The following is a 17,996-nucleotide window of genomic DNA, read 5'->3' on the forward strand; positions in this document are numbered from 1 at the left end:
GAGAGTGGTAACGTGATACAGGTACAATATGACGATAAGGAGAGAGAGTGGTAACGTGATACAGGTACAATATGACGATAAGGAGAGAGAGAGTGGTAACGTGATACAGGTACAATATGACGATAAGGAGAGAGAGAGTGGTAACGTGATACAGGTACAATATGACGATAAGGAGAGAGAGAGTGGTAACGTGATACAGGTACAAAATGACGATAAGGAGAGAGAGTGGTAACGTGATACAGGTACAATATGACGATAAGGAGAGAGAGTGGTAGCGTGATACAGGTACAATATGACGATAAGGAGAGAGAGAGTGGTAACGTGATACAGGTACAATATGACGATAAGGAGAGAGAGAGTGGTAACGTGATAAGCTACAATATTACCACGGATAGCTTGGAGGTAGAGAGAGTGGTACAGGTACATGGTCACGGGCAGTTTAGAAGTTGAGAGAGTAAGTACAATATAATTATGTTTTCATACAGCAAGTATACAAGTAAACATGAGTACAAACAAGCCAATATACCAGGAACACAAAGACTCCTGATTAAATCCCATTCAAGAACATGTCGAGAGAAGCAGCGTTGTCGATTCAAAGAAGCGGACGCACAATCATCGGATAGTTCGTGTTGAAGGCACGCTATAACTGTTGTAAAGCATTTGTTAAAGGTTTGGGGGGTACGGGTGGCTCAGACGTCTAAGGCGCCGCGATTCGCTGTGCAGAGTTGTGTCCCTTGAGCACGCCAGAAACCTATGATTGTGTCTAACATTGTATTCATATATAATAAAACATAAAGTTTGTAAAAATTAACCATTCCTTTGCCGTACTCGGAAAATGGGCTCGGCTCGATATCCATATTGCGAGTGAGTGAGTATGATTTTACGCCGCTTTTAGCAATATTCCAGCAATATCACGGCGGGGGACACCAGAAATGAGCTTCACACATTGTACCCATTTCGGGAATCGAACCCGGGTCTTCGGCGTGACGAGCGAACGCTTTAACCACTAGGCTACCCGACCGCCCCTCCATATTGTGATAAGGAATGTAGCTCTTGTATTATATATGCACAAGGTACTTCTTGTCCCTAGTTTAGAAGGATGACAGGGTTATACAAGACGATATATATGTACAAATGTACAAATGAAGTTAGATCAGATACAGATAATTAGTCTTTCTCCCAAGTGCATGGGTCATTTAAATTTAATTAATTCTACAATCAAAAGTATCATTTAACTTAACCTTTTGCTCATGTCACTACTTTGTTCTAACGCTCCTATAACAACTGTCATGCCCGTCAACTCCCTCTGAAATGTATACCAACTTTAATTCTGTCACAGCTGACTTCACATATATGAATCTACTTATAACGGGTTGTGTATGTATAATAAAGAGGTTATAATTTTCCTTGCCATTATTATATCCAACTTCTGAATGCTGTAAAGACTTTCATCCGAATCAATATTTATATTTAGCGAAACAAATAAATGGTCTCTTACAATGCTTGAAAAAATAGTTAGGCCACTAAAAATACGTTGTTGTAAGCTGTCTCTTCTTAAATAGGTAATATTCAGGCTAATAGTTTTAATTAAACAAAACCATATCTGGTCTTGCAGCTGTAGCCGAAAATCATACAAAATCCATACCCCCCCTCCACACACACACACACACACCACACACTCCCACTCCACCCTATCTCGTAAGACTGCTAAAGTATGGGAGTTCACCTTAGCGCTAAGATCGCTTTGTGGGACAGGACCCTGATTAACTGCTCTGACAATCATCACTAGTGTACATCAGGATGTGGATAAAGTGTGCTACGATGTCCAAGGCACAGCTTGGGTGCATCCACATCGAGTACGATCCAACATCAAGTACAGCCAGCATATAATTGAATGCGTTGGTTTAACGCATATCAGAGCGTCTGCTGAATGTGGTAGGGAAGCCCGAAGTGACGTAGTTTGACGAGGTTTGCAACGCTGTTGAAACCAACGAGTATGGCGCAACAATGTCCCGTTCAACATCCAATACATAGAGTATACGACAGTTGTTTATCAATACGAAGGTATCGGAAATCCATGAACCTTGTTTGACTCATTCCATAATTAACCGCTGTGTTAGAAAACGCTACAAATCCGTAATACTGAGCGATTTAAAATGTAACGCCGCATCGACATTTTTCAGCCATATAGCGTCGAGGAATACCGTAATAACCAATTAAGAATATCACCGAATGACTCCCAAATATGACCCACAAAGCAATCAGCGTTAAAATTGAAACTCCAATACTATGATATGAACTTACGACAATCGTAGCGCTAAAATCACTTTGAGGAACGAGGTCCTGACTGATAGAGTGTTATACCCCGACTTATGGCTCGTTGTACATGTTAAAAACTACTTAATGGTCTGTCCCAAAGTCCCTTGTTTATGGATTACATTGCTGTACATAATGTAGTTGACTGTGGATTAAACAACATTCAGTCATCATCATTTAACGCCGCTTTTAACAATGTTCCAGTTATATCCCAGTGCGTCAGCTTGGTGTGTCAGGAAAGCCCGAAGAGATGCAGGTTGTGGATACTTATAGTGAAACTGTTGATCACGAGTTTGGTGCTGACAAACCAAGAGTTATACTCAGGTCGAATCTGGGTTCGAACCTACAGCAGCGGATCGATGTACCATGTCTAAACAAAACACTTTTCGAAACCTTGGGGAAGCTTGTCTACCCGCGCTTCTCCGTACCGCCGAGAGGAATTGGAGGAGAGAGTGAGTTGGGGTAAACGCCGCTTTGAACAGTATGTTTTGTCCCAGCTTACCAGGTGAAGGTGGTGAAATGGGGTTTAAAGTCGCGTTGAAGATTGTTGCACGTATACTATTTATAGCGACTTCCCCATTGCGCCTGCTTGATATGACCTGAAAGCCAAGTGGCATTGTCAGGGTAAATTTGGGATTCGAACCCTCGACCAGCTCATCCATACACGGCAACAGAAGCACCAAATTTTGTGCCTTGACTTCTTGTCGTCCGATGCGACCGAGGGGTTCATGGATTTGTTATATCCTCCCTTTTCAGTGGGGGCGATCGGGTAGCCTAGTGGTTAAAGCGTTCGCTTGTCACGCCGAAGACCCGGGTTCGTCCCGACATGGGTACAATGTGTGAAGCCCATTTCTGGTGTCCCCCGCCGTGACATTGCTGGAATATTGCTAAAAGCGGCGCAAAACCATACTCACTCACTCACTTGTTATTGTTTCGTAGTAACTTAAACGTCAATGAATTGATTGTCATCGAAGACAAGTCGACAACGCATCATGTCATCAATGTCAAGGTTCATCGGTTTTTGTTCGAGCAACGCAACACCAACCCTTTTGTCCTCTACTGAATATTTGACATTTTCTCATCCTTATATACTACCCATAAGAAGTTAAAGAACATCCGTTTTCCTCATTTGAGTATGGTTAAGCTGCCGTGACCATGGCAGATTAACTATTGGCAAATTAAGTGGGTGTTTTTTTAACTTTTTTCGAGTAGTACATATCCTTTTAAAAGTCCGAAGTGAGCACACATAAAAATGAGTACTTAGCCATTTATGAAGAAAAGCATGATTACCGATATAAAACCGGATTTTATGTTTGGTAAAAATCAAGATATTGCTGATTAGCAATGCAGGTTTAAAGCAAGTTTGGTGTTTTAAGCTTGGTAGGCATTCAGTGATCGCTGATTTCCAGACAAAGATTTGAACCAGGAACTCCTTGAGGTAGTGGCTTTTGTTTCCGTGTACACCGCGTTCGGAAGTTTGACTCGTGAGATTTCTGTTCCCCCTCCTTCACACACACGCACACACTGAAAGCAAGTCGACAACGCATCATGTCATCAATGTCAAGGTTCATCGGTTTTTGTTCGAGCAACGCAACACCAACCCTTTTGTCCTCTACTGAATGTCAAGGCTGTTCATGCTATCGTCAGAAAACCACTTGAGAAACGACTCGTTCATGCACCCGGGGACGTAATGTAGGTCTGTGTCACGCTCTCATGAATAATGTAAATAGGCTAAGGGGGGTGTACAGACAGCGACAGTGGAAAGGCCGGGGCGGTTGGGAGGTTCGTTATCGTACAGGGATATGTCCTTTTTGCTAGACTCTTGTGCCTTATCTTGTGATCTGCCGCGGTGCATTATGGTGATACTGAAGGGTTCCGAAGGTACTTTGTTCTCCTGCTGTTTTACAGGTCGGTGTTTCACTTGTTGTCGATCCCTCGGGTCTATAATCTCTCTCCCCAATTCCCCTAGACTGTCTCACATTCCTGGAGCCATATTATTTTCCCTTCCACCCAGCCGTTACTGAAATAACCATAGCCCGAGTATCCCATGTCAGTGGGTTGTTTATTTCTATCAAAATTATATATTTTCAGAGACGTAGCGTTAGTCTAGAACTGTCCCTGTAGGTTTCTCAAACAGTCCTCTCTAACTTCCATTCACACACCAGCCCCACAGGGAGTGCCCTTTGCTTTCACATCAGGCAAAAGAAACCTCTGCTCGTATGACAATGGACCAGTCAAGAGGAGGGGGCACGGGTGGCCCAGTCGTCTAAGGCGCCGCGATTCGCTGTGCAGAGTTACGTTCCTTGGGCACGCCAGAAATCTATGATTGTGGGTTCGAATCCCGATTCGCCCCAATTATGTTTCTTGGTCTTGGGTTTCACCGAAGTAGTAAACGTCTGAGACCTGCATCACATCTGTCTTTCCTCCCACATTAAGCTGATACGCCGCGATATAACTGGAATACTGTTAAAAGTGGCGTTAAACCCAACTCACTCACTCACACTCACTGCGGCGGAGTTAGCTTTCCTGGGAGAGTGGGGAGCATATTTCCATAAATATTCAACCCCAATCTTTCAGGGGCACTTTCTGTACCATTTGCCTCTTCACCACGACCTGTCCGCAGTAATATATACCCATTTCACGCAGTAAGGTGGATATATCTTTTCCAGGAGGGCACAGGGATGAGGGATGCATATTTTCCCTTACCGTTGTACGTCATCTTTTCACTGACACGCATGAAAGCACAAGGAGATAACGTATGCTGAGTGCATACAATCGGTTACAATGACATACGGTCCCGGTACAGTATTACAGACATCTCCTTACTTACACTGTGTCCCAGGATTGTATATTACACAAACAGACCAATAACGAGCTCTTGTACTGAATGTAAGTAATAAATGGATAACATGAAGTCACCCTCCTCTAAATCAGCCTCTGAAACCAGGAACGTATTCATTTGGTTAAAGGCGGCCAGATGGATTGGTGGAGTGACTTCGTGCCATCGATTGCCCGACGGCGTGAATCGTTGATTATAATTTCAACCACCGGCTTGCCTTGCAAAGTAGCGATAATATATTTCTGTCATATTACGGCGTTACTTAACAAATACATAAACTAAATTTTTATTTCAATTTAATGAGTCCTTCCCTCTTTCAGATTAGTATGTCATGTGGCGCATGCAAAAAGGTTGGGAAACTGTACACAAGGACACAAGCAAGAGTACCGCATGTATTGATTCAACACCTGTGTTATTCTGACTTGAGGGGCAAACGAAAACACAACCCTAATGCGAAAACGGCACTCAGGACCATCCAAGTTTGCTTGTCAGCACTACGAAACACATCTGGTGGCAAACTGATAATTCATATCAGTGGACAAGCATGTAGTGATCGTTTCCTTGGCTATTTTGATGAGTTTCTTGAAGAAAGTCTGAACAATTTGATCTGTGATGGACAGTTATTTGTTGACGCATACGAGCGACACTGGTTATGGAAATTACCAACCTTTGAGAATTACAGAGATTTCATCGTTATATCTGTAACTGAAACCAAAGGTGTTGCCACGGTTGATTTCAAAACCAAAGTTTGTTCAGATCTTAAGGTTGAACGACCATCAGCACTAAATATTAGGTCCCTTTTGTGTGATTCGGTCTCACCACGAGTGAAAGCTGCAGAATTTAGAGGGATCGAACCAGTACCCTATGAAAGTCGACATGTACAACTAAAAACATTCAAACCAAAGGAAGACGACAGAAAGATTATAGACAACGATCCAGAGAGATTTGCAAACTATGTTTGGGATAAACTTCGTTTTCGAGAATATCTGAGTTGCATGACGAAAATCGAAGATGGTGGTTCTTATTATTTAGGCATTACCGAAAAGAAGAATACCTTCACGACACATGGTGAAGAAAAGTATGAAAGCCTTGTTCCACATATTGAAGGTTTTGAGCTACAGTTTGATGTGGAAGAGCTACAGAGACAACTCATTCGTGTTATAACATCTGGTGCTACCATATATTTTGCCAATAGTTCCTTTATGGACATTCCAAAAGAACTAGTAAAATTCAAATTCTACAATGTAGCAAGGGACAAATACGTTCTTGAAATTGCAGTTGGTAGTTTGGCGGGAGGAATTGTGTTCTTTGACAAGCAAGGCCCGGAAGCTTATCAAATAGTGTCGACAGGAAATGTTGAAAGATTGACCAAAGAGGATTGGTTACTGAGAATGAGGAGTACGTTAGATGACATTTGCATGTCAATACACATTGATTAAACAATGTCAGCACTTCAATAAGGAGAGTCAGAACTTATATATAAACGGACTGAACTCAGTTATCAAAGTGAAACATTCTACTCTGCGATCTCCATAAGGAAAGGATCAAGATTGGGACGGCACACATTGTTTTGAGTGCATTAAAATGGCTTCAAACTCAGATGGGACCGATTCTGACATACATACTGGCAACCTTCATGAGAGCATTCGCTGTGAATACACTAAGACATACTCGTCTACCTATGGCAGCAGTGATTCAGAGTCTCAAGCCCGCTGTAACTCTGATTGTGATGGGGTTTCTGGTCCTGGTGATGCAATTCTCCTTGGAGATATTAATGAACGGAGTAAGAGACGTGACGATAAAGATTCCGAATCAGGTAATTTTCATATTTTAGGATTTGAAATGTGATTTTAAGTGGAAGTCAGCAATTATCGAGCTATATCACTGCAGCATGTACATGTAAACTGCAAAAGAAAGTATACACCCATGTTTGATGGTGACTAAAAAAAACCAACAAGAAATGATTATTCGACGGGTATCATATTTGTGTTTTAGACCTTAAGTTTGTAGGTTTTCGGCGACTGTTTTCAGCGTTTTATAGCGTTTGTAATGTTTGAGTCAAAACCAATTTTCGAGCGTATACTTTCTTTTGCCCGGCAGTTTACATAAAATCGATACTGGACATCACGAGCAAGTATCCATGTCAATTAATCTTTATTTCAAGTACTGAAAAGGCCATAGGGCTATAGTACATATATACATACAGTAGCAATGGGTGCAATAGGAATTACTTATATCGTAACAAAATATCACATCTATAATGCAGAGGATCTGATGTTCATTGCATCATATATATACATTGAAAGATATTTTGTGACTGTTTCATTTTGAGATGACATGAGGATATAAAATTTGTCTATTCTAGGATTCAGATAAAAATATTTTTGTATGTATTCTTTTCTGATATTTGCATACAATGGACAGACTAGCAAAAATGGTATTCATCTTCTATATCTTGGCAAGTACAATACCCATACAGTACCCAAGTCATTGAGACACTTTAACGTTGACACGCAGTCAGTACGACCACACATTGTAACCACCTGATGCTAAGTAGTCGATTCTTACACAAGCATGGGATACTGTGACCTGATCTGTTCTGTAGATTCTGTAGGGTGGTCAGTTATATTTGACATTTTCTCATCCTTATATACTACCCATAAGAAGTTAAAGAACATCCGTTTTCCTCATTTGAGTATGGTTAAGCTGCCGTGACCATGGCAGATTAACTATTGGCAAATTAAGTGGGTGTTTTTTAACTTTTTTCGAGTAGTACATATCCTTTTAAAAGTCCGAAGTGAGCACACATAAAAATGAGTACTTAGCCATTTATGAAGAAAAGCATGATTACCGATATAAAACCGGATTTTATGTTTGGTAAAAATCAAGATATTGCTGATTAGCAATGCAGGTTTAAAGCAAGTTTGGTGTTTTAAGCTTGGTAGGCATTCAGTGATCGCTGATTTCCAGACAAAGATTTGAACCAGGAACTCCTTGAGGTAGTGGCTTTTGTTTCCGTGTACACCGCGTTCGGAAGTTTGACTCGTGAGATTTCTGTTCCCCCTCCTTCACACACACGCACACACTGAAAGCAAGTGACTTTGTTTGAGATTTGCCTCTGTGAAACCAGAGGTGAATGACTACCTAGCAGGATGAAATAGCAGGGTGACTGTTTACCTTCTACCGCCTCACAGGCAGTTTGGGTTGTATACTCCCCATGGAATTGAGACTGAAAATCCAGGTCACACTGATCCATTTACCAGGGTGGTAATAAAATAGCGACATGAGCATTCTGTTGGTAACATAAGTGTAAGTATGTAATGCAGTTTATTTCAATAAATCCACTTTCTCATACAAGATCACAAACCGATGCCTCAAATGGATTTTGATCAGAAGGACCTCCTTCCCATCCTCAAGGACTTGCAGCGCCAGATCTTGGATGTCAAGGCTTCCGTAGGTAAGAGGTTTTCTAACAAGGGTGTTCTTTAAGGAAAGGCAGCTGATGATTATGCATATGTTCAGCAACATTCCAGCTGTATAACTGTGGTCTGTAAATTATAGGGTCTGGGCCTGATAAACCAACCACTGATATTATTAACAATATCCCATGTTCCATACCGTCGGGGTTCGATGCCGCGAACCTCGTAGAGCCTGACAACCCGACCCTGTTGCCTAAGTCCGGGAATTTATCGAAAAAAGAATTGTCCCAGAAAATGCTTGAACAAAATAATAATGCTTCTGAAAGAAAGTGTCTGCCACAAAAAAATATGTTGTAGCAAGGTGTTTTAATTACAAAAAATATCTGGTTAAGCAGGTAAAACAGCATGCAAAATACACCCACGAAAAGCATTAATCTTGTCATCGTTAACATTTTCAGACTCGCTTCGAGAGGAGGGTCGAGTAAATCATGAGCAGATCATGAAGCAGTTGGTGAGGATTGAAGGTAAGCTGTGTAAATATTTTACCGTCAATGTGTAAAATGACTGAAATTTTTACTTAGTCAATTTACAGAACTTCAAAATGGTTCAGTCATTTAACAAATATTTTCCCGTCAGATTGACTAGATGTTGTTAAGAAGTTCTAAAGCAAATCGAACCCTTCATGTATTCTTTATTAGTTGTACATAGATCTACTACAGACACAATACATTCGAACTGTGTCCATCTGCCATGTCCGTGGTGAGATCGAAGTTTCTTGGTTTCACTTGCGATTTTCAATTATATACATCAACGCCAGAGCGTAATCAGTTTTGCTTATGTGCCGAAACAGATGCCAGAGGGGAAAGGCAAAGTGATGCAACTTATATGAATGGATCACTGAAAATAGATGACACATGTTCAGCGTTCAGGGTTTGTCACTGAATGAACACGAGTGCGAGATTAGATCACTCAAACTGATCATTCTAGATACAAAATTGTATGAAAGCAACTCAGAAACCTTCAGAAGCCCAAATAGCCACTATTTTGCCTTTGGAATCTCTTTCGGCAGATACATATTCGAGACTGATTATTCTCTGGTGCTGACGTTATGAATTTATTTAACTTGTGATATGTTTTAAGATTTATAATGCATGTGATTTGTTGGATGGTTGGTTGGCTGTTTAACACCGCGCATGTGATTTGTGATTATGTGACATGCGTTATAAGATATAATTATTAATTTTTTATTATTTTCCAGGCGGTAATGACGAAAGTGGCAAGAAACCTCGCAGTCGGCGACCAAGCGTAAGTAAACAATAAATGGATTCAAAATCCAAATTTGATTACCCGATATGACATTTCAGTTTAAGATCATACGAAAGTGGAAGGTGGAAGTTGCTTTTCATATCCATGTCGCATTTTGTTTGGCACATATAAGGGACTGTTGCGTTAGAAGAAGAAGTGTATTCAAAGGCCACAAGCTTTAGCTATAAATTGACATTAAGTACTGAATTATCAACAAGAAAACAAACCACGTTTAACCAGAATAATCAGAAAAGAAAAAGTAATATAAGAAAGTATTATTATTCAACTGATGTCCTTAAATTTCAGGGGGCACGGGTGTGCCAGTGGTTTAAGGTGCCGAAATTCGATGTGCACGCCCGAAACCGGTGATCGTGTCTTCGAATACCGGTATGCCCCGATTATGTTTCTGCGTTTGTCAGCGCAAACCCGTGCTCGTGGGTTTCACCAAAGTGGTCAACGTCTGAGACCTGCATCACTTCGGGCTTTCCTCCCACATTAAGCTGACACGCCGCGATATAACTGGAATACTGTTCAGGGTTGCGTTTAAACCAAACCCACGTCTTCACTCACTATTACTTATAGTGTAAAAAAGGGGTGATAACCTCAAATTACTTACTCAGTTACAGACCGCAAGGCACTCTTCATTGGACACGTCTTTGGGCAGCCAAGTACTTACACAGGTACACAGTCTACAGCTGCAGGCACCGCATTGCGGATATGCATTCGTGCACGACAAAGGAAGCTCTGGAGGTAATGGAACTGATGAAGATTAGATGGAGAGTGTTATGTCTTGCATAATATATATTCAGGTGAAGGCTGACTAAAACTAGGAAATTGTCACATTCTGACTCGCACTCTCACTCTCTCTCTCTCAACGGACAACGGACAAATGTATCAGAGAAGGTATTTTTTAATCATTCATGTCAAATAAAGGATTTTAATTAACGGTGGTAACCATAATTTGTTCCAAGCACCTACGGTATTCGGTAATAACATCAACAGTTTAAATCATAAGTCCCAAGCACAAGAATCTGATGGCACACAAGTTCAATAGCGTGTATGGCCACCATGTGCGTTGACAACTGCCACACAACGCCTCCGCATGGACCTTGTGATGCTTGTGAACATATGATTGGGAAGACGACGCCATTGTTGCTGCAAAATGGTGCCAAGATCTTGCAAATTCTGTGGTTGGTTCTGGAGAGTGCGCAGACTTCTGCCAAGAGCATCCCAGACGTGTTCGATGGGATTGAGGTCGGGAGACCTTGACGGCCAGTCCATGACGTTGACTCCCGCATTCTGAAGGAAATTCCTTGTCAGAACTGCTGTATGGGGTCTGGCATTGTCGTGTTGGAAGATCAAACCGGGTCCATGTGCTGCCATAAAAGGCAGAAGTTCTGGTGCCAGTACCTGGACGCGGTAAGCAGCAGCATTGAGGTTGCCACGGATGACAAGAAGCCTGGAACGTGCATTGCCACAGAAAGCACCCCACACCATGACACTTCCGCCTCGAAATCTGTCAACTTCCTGTACACAACACTGGGCGTAACGTTCATGACGGCGCCTCCACACCCTCGCCCTACCATCAGCAAATCGAAGATTAAATCGGGATTCATCACTGAAGACGACTTGATTCCAATTCCCCTGAGTCCATCGTTAGTGTCGCTGTGCCCACAATTGACGTTGACGTCTGTGTAATTAAGTCAGAATCGGCCCGCAGTATGGCCGTCGTGCTTGAAGGTGAGCAGTTCTCAGACGCTTTCGAACAGTTTGCGCACTCAGTCTACCCCTAAACAGTTCATTTCTGGTTGATGTAGCCGTCAAAAATTCCAGAGGGGAAAGGCAAACTAGTGATGCAACTTATATGAATGGATCACTGAAAACAGATGACACATGTTCAGCGTTCAGGGTTTTGTCACTGAATGAACACGAGTGCGAGATTAGATCACTCAAACTGAACATGCTAGATAAAAAATTATATGAAAGCAACTCAGAAACCTTCAGATACCCAAATAGCCACTATTTTGCCTTTGGAATCTGTTTCGGCAGATACATATTCGAGACTAATTATTCTCTGGTGCTGACGTTATGAATTTATTTAACTTGTGATATGTTTTAAGATTTATAATGCATGTGATTTGTTGGATGGTTGGTTGGCTGTTTAACACCGCGCATGTGATTTGTGATTATGTGACATGCGTTATAAGATATAATTATTAATTTTTTATTATTTTCCAGGCGGTAATGACGAAAGTGGCAAGAAACCTCGCAGTCGGCGACCAAGCGTAAGTGAAACAATAAATGGATCCGAAATCCAAATTTGATTACCCGATATGACATTTCAGTTTAAGATCATACGAAAGTGGAAGGTGGAAGTTACTTTTCATATCCATGTCGCATTTTGTTTGGCACATATAAGGGATTGTTGCGTTAGAAGAAGAAGTGTATTCAAAGGCCACAAGCTTTAGCTATAAATTTACAATAAGTACTGAATTATCAACAAGAAAACAAACCACGTTTAACCAGAATAATCAGAAAAGAAAAAGTAATATAAAAAAATTGATTATTCAACTGATGTCCTTAAGTTTCAGGGGGCACGGGTGTGCCAGTGGTTTAAGGTGCCGAAATTCGATGTGCACGCCCGAAACCGATGATCGTGTCTTCGAATACCGGTATGCCCCGATTATGTTTCTGCGTTTGTCAGCGCCATACCCGTGCCCGTGGGTTTCACCAAAGTGGTCAACGTCTGAGACCTGCATCACTTCGGGCTTTCCTCCCACATAAGGCCGACACGCCGCGATATAACTGGAATACTGTTCAGGGTTGCGTTTAAACCAAACCACGTCTTCACTCACTATTACTTATAGTGTTCAAAGGGGTGTTAACCTCAAATTACTTACTCAGTTACAGACCGCAAGGCACTCTTCATTGGACACGTATTTGGACAGCCAAGTACTTACACAGTTACACGGTCAACAGCTGCAGGTACCACATGACGGATATGCATTCGTGCACGACAAAGGAAGCTCTGGAGGTAATGGATCTGGTGAAGATTAGATGGAGAGTGTTATGTCTTGCATACAAAAGACAACGAGTTATATCATATATATACATATATATACATACATATACATACATACATACATACATACATACATACATATATATATATATATATATATTCAGGTGAAGGCTGACTAAAAGTAGGAAATTGTCACATTCTGACTCGCACTCTCACTCTCACTCTCTCTCTCTCTCAACGGACAACGGACAAATGTATCAGAGAATGTATTTTTTAATCATTAATGTCCAATAAAGGATTTTAATTAACGGTGGTAAACATAATTTGTTCCAAGCACCTACGGTATTCGGTAATAACATCAACAGTTTAAATCATAAGTCCCAAGCACAAGAATCTGATGGCACACAAGTTCAGTAGCGTGTATGGCCACCATGTGCGTTGACAACTGCCACACAACGCCTCCGCATGGACCTTGTGATGCTTGTGAACACATGTTTGGGAAGACGACGCCATTTTTGCTGCAAAATGGTGTCAAGATCTTGCAAATTCTGTGGTTGGTTCTGGAGAGTGCGCAGACTTCTGCCAAGAGCATCCCAGACGTGTTCGATGGGATTGAGGTCGGGAGACCTTGACGGCCAGTCCATGACGTTGACTCCCGCATTCTGGAGGAAATTCCTTGTCAAAATTGCTGTATGGGGTCTGGCATTGTCGTGTTGGAAGATCAAACCGGGTCCATGTGCTGCCATAAAAGGCAGAAGTTCTGGTGCCAGTACCTGGACGCGGTAAGCAGCAGCATTGAGGTTGCCACGGATGACAAGAAGCCTGGAACGTGCATTGCCACAGAAAGCACCCCACACCATGACACTTCCGCCTCGAAATCTGTCAACTTCCTGTACATAACACTGGGCGTAACGTTCATGACGGCGCCTCCACAACCTCGCCCTACCATCAGTAAATCGAAGATTAAATCGGGATTCATCACTGAAGACGACTTGATTCCAATTCCCCTGAGTGCATCGTTAGTGTCGCTGTGCCCACAATTGACGTTGACGTCTGTGTAATTGAGTCAGAATCGGCCCGCAGTATGGCCGTCGTGCTTGAAGGTGAGCAGTTCTCAGACGCTTTCGAACAGTTTGCGCACTCAGTCTACACCTAAACAGTTCATTTCTGGTTGATGTAGCCGTCAAAAATCGGTTACGGGGGTGACGTAAGACAATCTGACGATCCTCTGCATGTGACGTCACACGTGGTCGACCTGGCCGAGGGCGATCAGCGGTGGTACCCGTTTTCTGTAGACGCGTCTGTAAATCAAAAACAGTCCGTCGACTACAACCCATCGTCCTTGCGACTTCAGCTGCGGACGTTCCCGTCTGCAACATGCCGATAGCACGTTCACGTTGCACATTTGAAAGGCGTGGCATGACAAATGGCCGTAAAGACTTTTGTTTTCTTGTGTTTTTTCTTTTTTTTGTTAATGACTGCTAACAAGTATGGCTTAAAACACGTGCGGTATTATGGCTACGTGACCAGTTGCACGTGAAAAACAACTTTTGCCACAATAGTGCTGTGCACATGATTTTGATCGATTCACCTGCACAAAAACGGATGTTATCTGAAGACAATACGTGGCCATTACTGTTTAAATACACAATAAGGGCCAACAAAGATAACTGGTCAAAATGTTAAATTTTAGGATTGTGAAGTTTTTAATTTGGTTTAGTGTATATATATATATATATATATATATATATATATATATATATATATATATATATATATATATATATATATATATATATAATAAAATAATAAAGTCCACGTTAGTCCATCATCTTCTTTATTATCAGTTTCCATCATAGTACTTTCGCTGTCACTGAAGAGCTGTCATGAGACAGGGAGAGTACTATGATTCAAACTGATATAAAGAAGATGATGGACTAACGTGGACTTTATTATTTTATTATATATTACATGTACACCGAGTGAACATTTACCTCATTTTTGTGTGTGTATATATATATATATATATATATATATATATATATATATATATATATATATATATATATATATCTGTATGTATATATATATATATATATATACAGAGATAAGCCTTCTCTTGTCTATATTCAATGTTAAGCCTGTTCAGAGATACGCCCAGTACCACAAACCTAAATGTGTGATCGTGGCTTCGAATGACAAATTCACCCTTGTCAGCACTGTACCCGTGCTCGTGTGTTTGACCAAAGTGGAAAACGTCTGAGACCTGCATAAATTCGGGTTTTCCTCCCACATCAAGCTGACACGCCGTGAAATAACTGGAGTGAGTGAGTGAGTAAGTTGGGTTTAACGCCGCTTTTAACAGTATTCCAGTTACATCGCGGCGTGTCTGCTTAATGTGGGAGGAAAGCCTGCAGTGATGCAGGTCTGAGACGTTTACCACTTCGGTGAAATCCACGAGCACGGGTATGGTGCTGACAAACCTAGAAACATAATCGGGGCGAACCGGGATTCGAACCCACAATCATAGGTTTCTGGCGTGCCCAAGGGACGCAACTCTGCACAGCGAATCGCGGCGCCTTAGACGACTGGGCCACCCGTGCCCCCGAAATAACTGGAATATTGTTTAATGCATTACAGTACTGGTAAAATCATACCCCCTCTTCGTACCGCTATACGGAGGTGTATGATGACATGGGATTAATTGAAGCTTAGGGTAAATTTCCAAAGACATTTTTCTGCCATTAACATCTGGAAGCTCCTGTTTTTGTAAACAAAGGTATTTTGACCAGCTGTTTGGTTTTGAACGTCATGTACGACAAAAAGCTAACAACATAATTTATAATCATAGAATGAAACAAATGATTAATTTCAAAATATTTTATGGTTAGATTTGATTTAAAAATCTATCCCTCCGTGTGGAACATAGACAATTTGATTATTATGTGCGTGCACTGATGGATACTTACGAAGGGTTTTTGTACTGCAAAATCATATCTAAGACCAGAACTGTCACACACGTCACCGATTCGCTTGGGATGGACATTATAAGTGACAAGATTTTAATTAAACTTTGTTTGAGTGTTGCTTAACGCCGCACTCAGCAATATTCCAGCTCTGTGACGGCGTCCGTTTATTAATCGAGTCTGGACCAGACAATCCAGTGATTGACATCTAGAACATCGATATATGCAGATGGGATACGATGACATGTATCAACAAAGTCAGAGAGCCTGATCACCCAATCCCGTTGGTCGCCTCTTAGATTCAACATCAATGTACCATCTACATAAATGTTAAAGACATTATGTCCCGGGTAAGAGTAATGCTATTGGGTCCAATTTTTATTTGTTTTGCATACGGACAAAGTCATGACAATTTTACATGATCATGGCAGTATTATAGAAATAAATAGCGGAGGTAGTTTGGCAGATCCTTATGATATCAATATTATTGAAACTACATTTATATAATATATAATGTGGATATCACACATTGTACTACCCATGCACAAACCTGCATACTCATCACTTGGTGGATTATGATAACTTACAATATACTGCATTTTGTGTTGAATACGCATTTACCTAATCTTGTACATAGCATCTTTGTATTGCTTGCCTTTGCGAACTTTTACAAATATTATCTGTACCAGTGTGATTGTTAATCTGTTTGTTTGATGTTTTTTAATGCTGATGCTAAACGTAGATGGTGGCTTAACATTTTTAACAGAACACATTTTTCCGATGTTTTCTCGCATGTACACGTAAAAAATAAACATGTGTTCTATGAAAACGAATGTGAAGTGTTTATTGTTCTTTTAGTTGTCAACAGGACAACAGACAAAAGGATTTTCAGATTCGTGAATATATTAATATATTAAAGCTGAACTGGCTGTCATTTACTCGACCCAGAAAGAGAAATCTGTATGTTCAGTGAAGATGTGATAGTCGAAAATATTACATTTAAGCTGAGATGGGTATGTTAGTGTCCAAGAGCACACGTTGCCTTCGTTTGGTTGCTCAGTCGCGCGACAGGAGATGGTACACGTCATGGTGAGCACGTAACAGAACGCACACCAGGACCAAGTTATCAATGTTCCCGGTGCGGAGACACGCTCTGACCCTCCCACACAGACAGGGAGTCGTACAGCGATTCTTCATCGTCAGCATTTGTTGCTGGTGATTTGACATCCGTAGCCGATGACTAACCGTATAATCCGTCCGCTACTGTCGATGATCTGGGCCGGTCTCCCTGATTGACCATGATCTGGTTTTGTAGGTAGGGGTATGACAAGACGTGGTACAATGTCAGTGGCACAGTACACCAACATGTTCATACGTAAGATCCGTCCACGTAAGGAGGTGTTACTTGACATTAATAGATAGATAGCACTGAGGGATAAGGGTCCTCCACGGTGGGGGCTTATCATTAGAGGGGATACGCCCAATGTTTGCTGAATATATAGTACTGCTAACATGCATTACCCTTATAATACAGATCAAGGTTATTGATTGTGTTTTCAGGGGTTGACGGGAAAAAGAAACAATCAACGCAAAGTCAATGACATACCCGATATTCACATTTAATCCACGCCCCAAACCAAAAGGACCAGGTTTGAATTATACCCCTTTCACACATTGACGAGATCACATCATGACATTGATTATGAACTTATATGTATATAAAATAATGCGACAAAAACATTTCCATATCCATAAGAAATCTCCCCCCAAAACCATAAATCCATGGAGTCAATAGTGCGATTCCGAATATATTATAAGCATGTCACTATGACAAAGTGGTGACACCAGGTGTTCCGGAAAATGTGAACGTATCCACCGCTGTCGCCCATCACAAACACATGCAAAACCAAGTCAATTGTTCGATTGAAAACTGCATTACATATGGTTCAAGTTAAAAGAGGGAATTGCATCGGACATCATTTTGTATTGATACATCATAAACCTTTGTGACAGTTTCACTTACGCAATGATTGTTGTAACCTGGATCAAACAAATTATGAGCAAGAATCATGACTAAAAAGGTAAATGATATTCAAAAATAACAGATGACTGCAGAAATACAAAGAGGT

At 41.2% G+C, this 17,996-nt stretch overlaps 1 protein-coding gene across 2 annotated transcripts; it reads left to right on the forward strand.

Moving 5' to 3' along the window:
* The first annotated feature begins 4,020 nt into the window (after nucleotides 1-4,020).
* On the forward strand, nucleotides 4,021-13,215 carry LOC124140520. Of its 2 annotated transcripts, XM_048382326.1 has the most exons (8): nucleotides 4,034-4,224; nucleotides 5,476-6,971; nucleotides 8,514-8,612; nucleotides 9,033-9,098; nucleotides 9,833-9,879; nucleotides 10,500-10,629; nucleotides 12,118-12,164; nucleotides 12,784-13,215. In XM_048382326.1, exons 2-8 carry the CDS (start codon nucleotides 6,740-6,742, stop codon nucleotides 12,934-12,936), a joined length of 774 nt encoding a protein of 257 aa, XP_048238283.1. In that variant the 5' UTR covers nucleotides 4,034-4,224; nucleotides 5,476-6,739; the 3' UTR covers nucleotides 12,937-13,215. The 2 variants fall into 2 exon arrangements, with proteins under 2 accessions (XP_046364095.1, XP_048238283.1); XM_046508139.2 differs by lacking the exons at nucleotides 8,514-8,612; nucleotides 9,033-9,098; nucleotides 9,833-9,879; ... (1 more) ...; nucleotides 12,118-12,164; nucleotides 12,784-13,215 and having other exon boundaries at nucleotides 4,021-4,224; nucleotides 5,476-6,744.
* The last annotated feature ends 4,781 nt before the right edge of the window (nucleotides 13,216-17,996 follow it).

The sequence above is a fragment of the Haliotis rufescens genome, unplaced genomic scaffold (genome assembly GCF_023055435.1).
Source record: "Haliotis rufescens isolate VD_foot unplaced genomic scaffold, xgHalRufe1.0.p SCAF_4, whole genome shotgun sequence".
Classification (NCBI taxonomy): domain Eukaryota; kingdom Metazoa; phylum Mollusca; class Gastropoda; order Lepetellida; family Haliotidae; genus Haliotis; species Haliotis rufescens.

Coding starts and splice junctions, on each gene's coding strand:
- LOC124140520 (XM_046508139.2), top strand. CDS start 5,482: ATGTCATGTGGCGCATGCAAAAAGGTTGGGAAACTGTACACAAGGACA.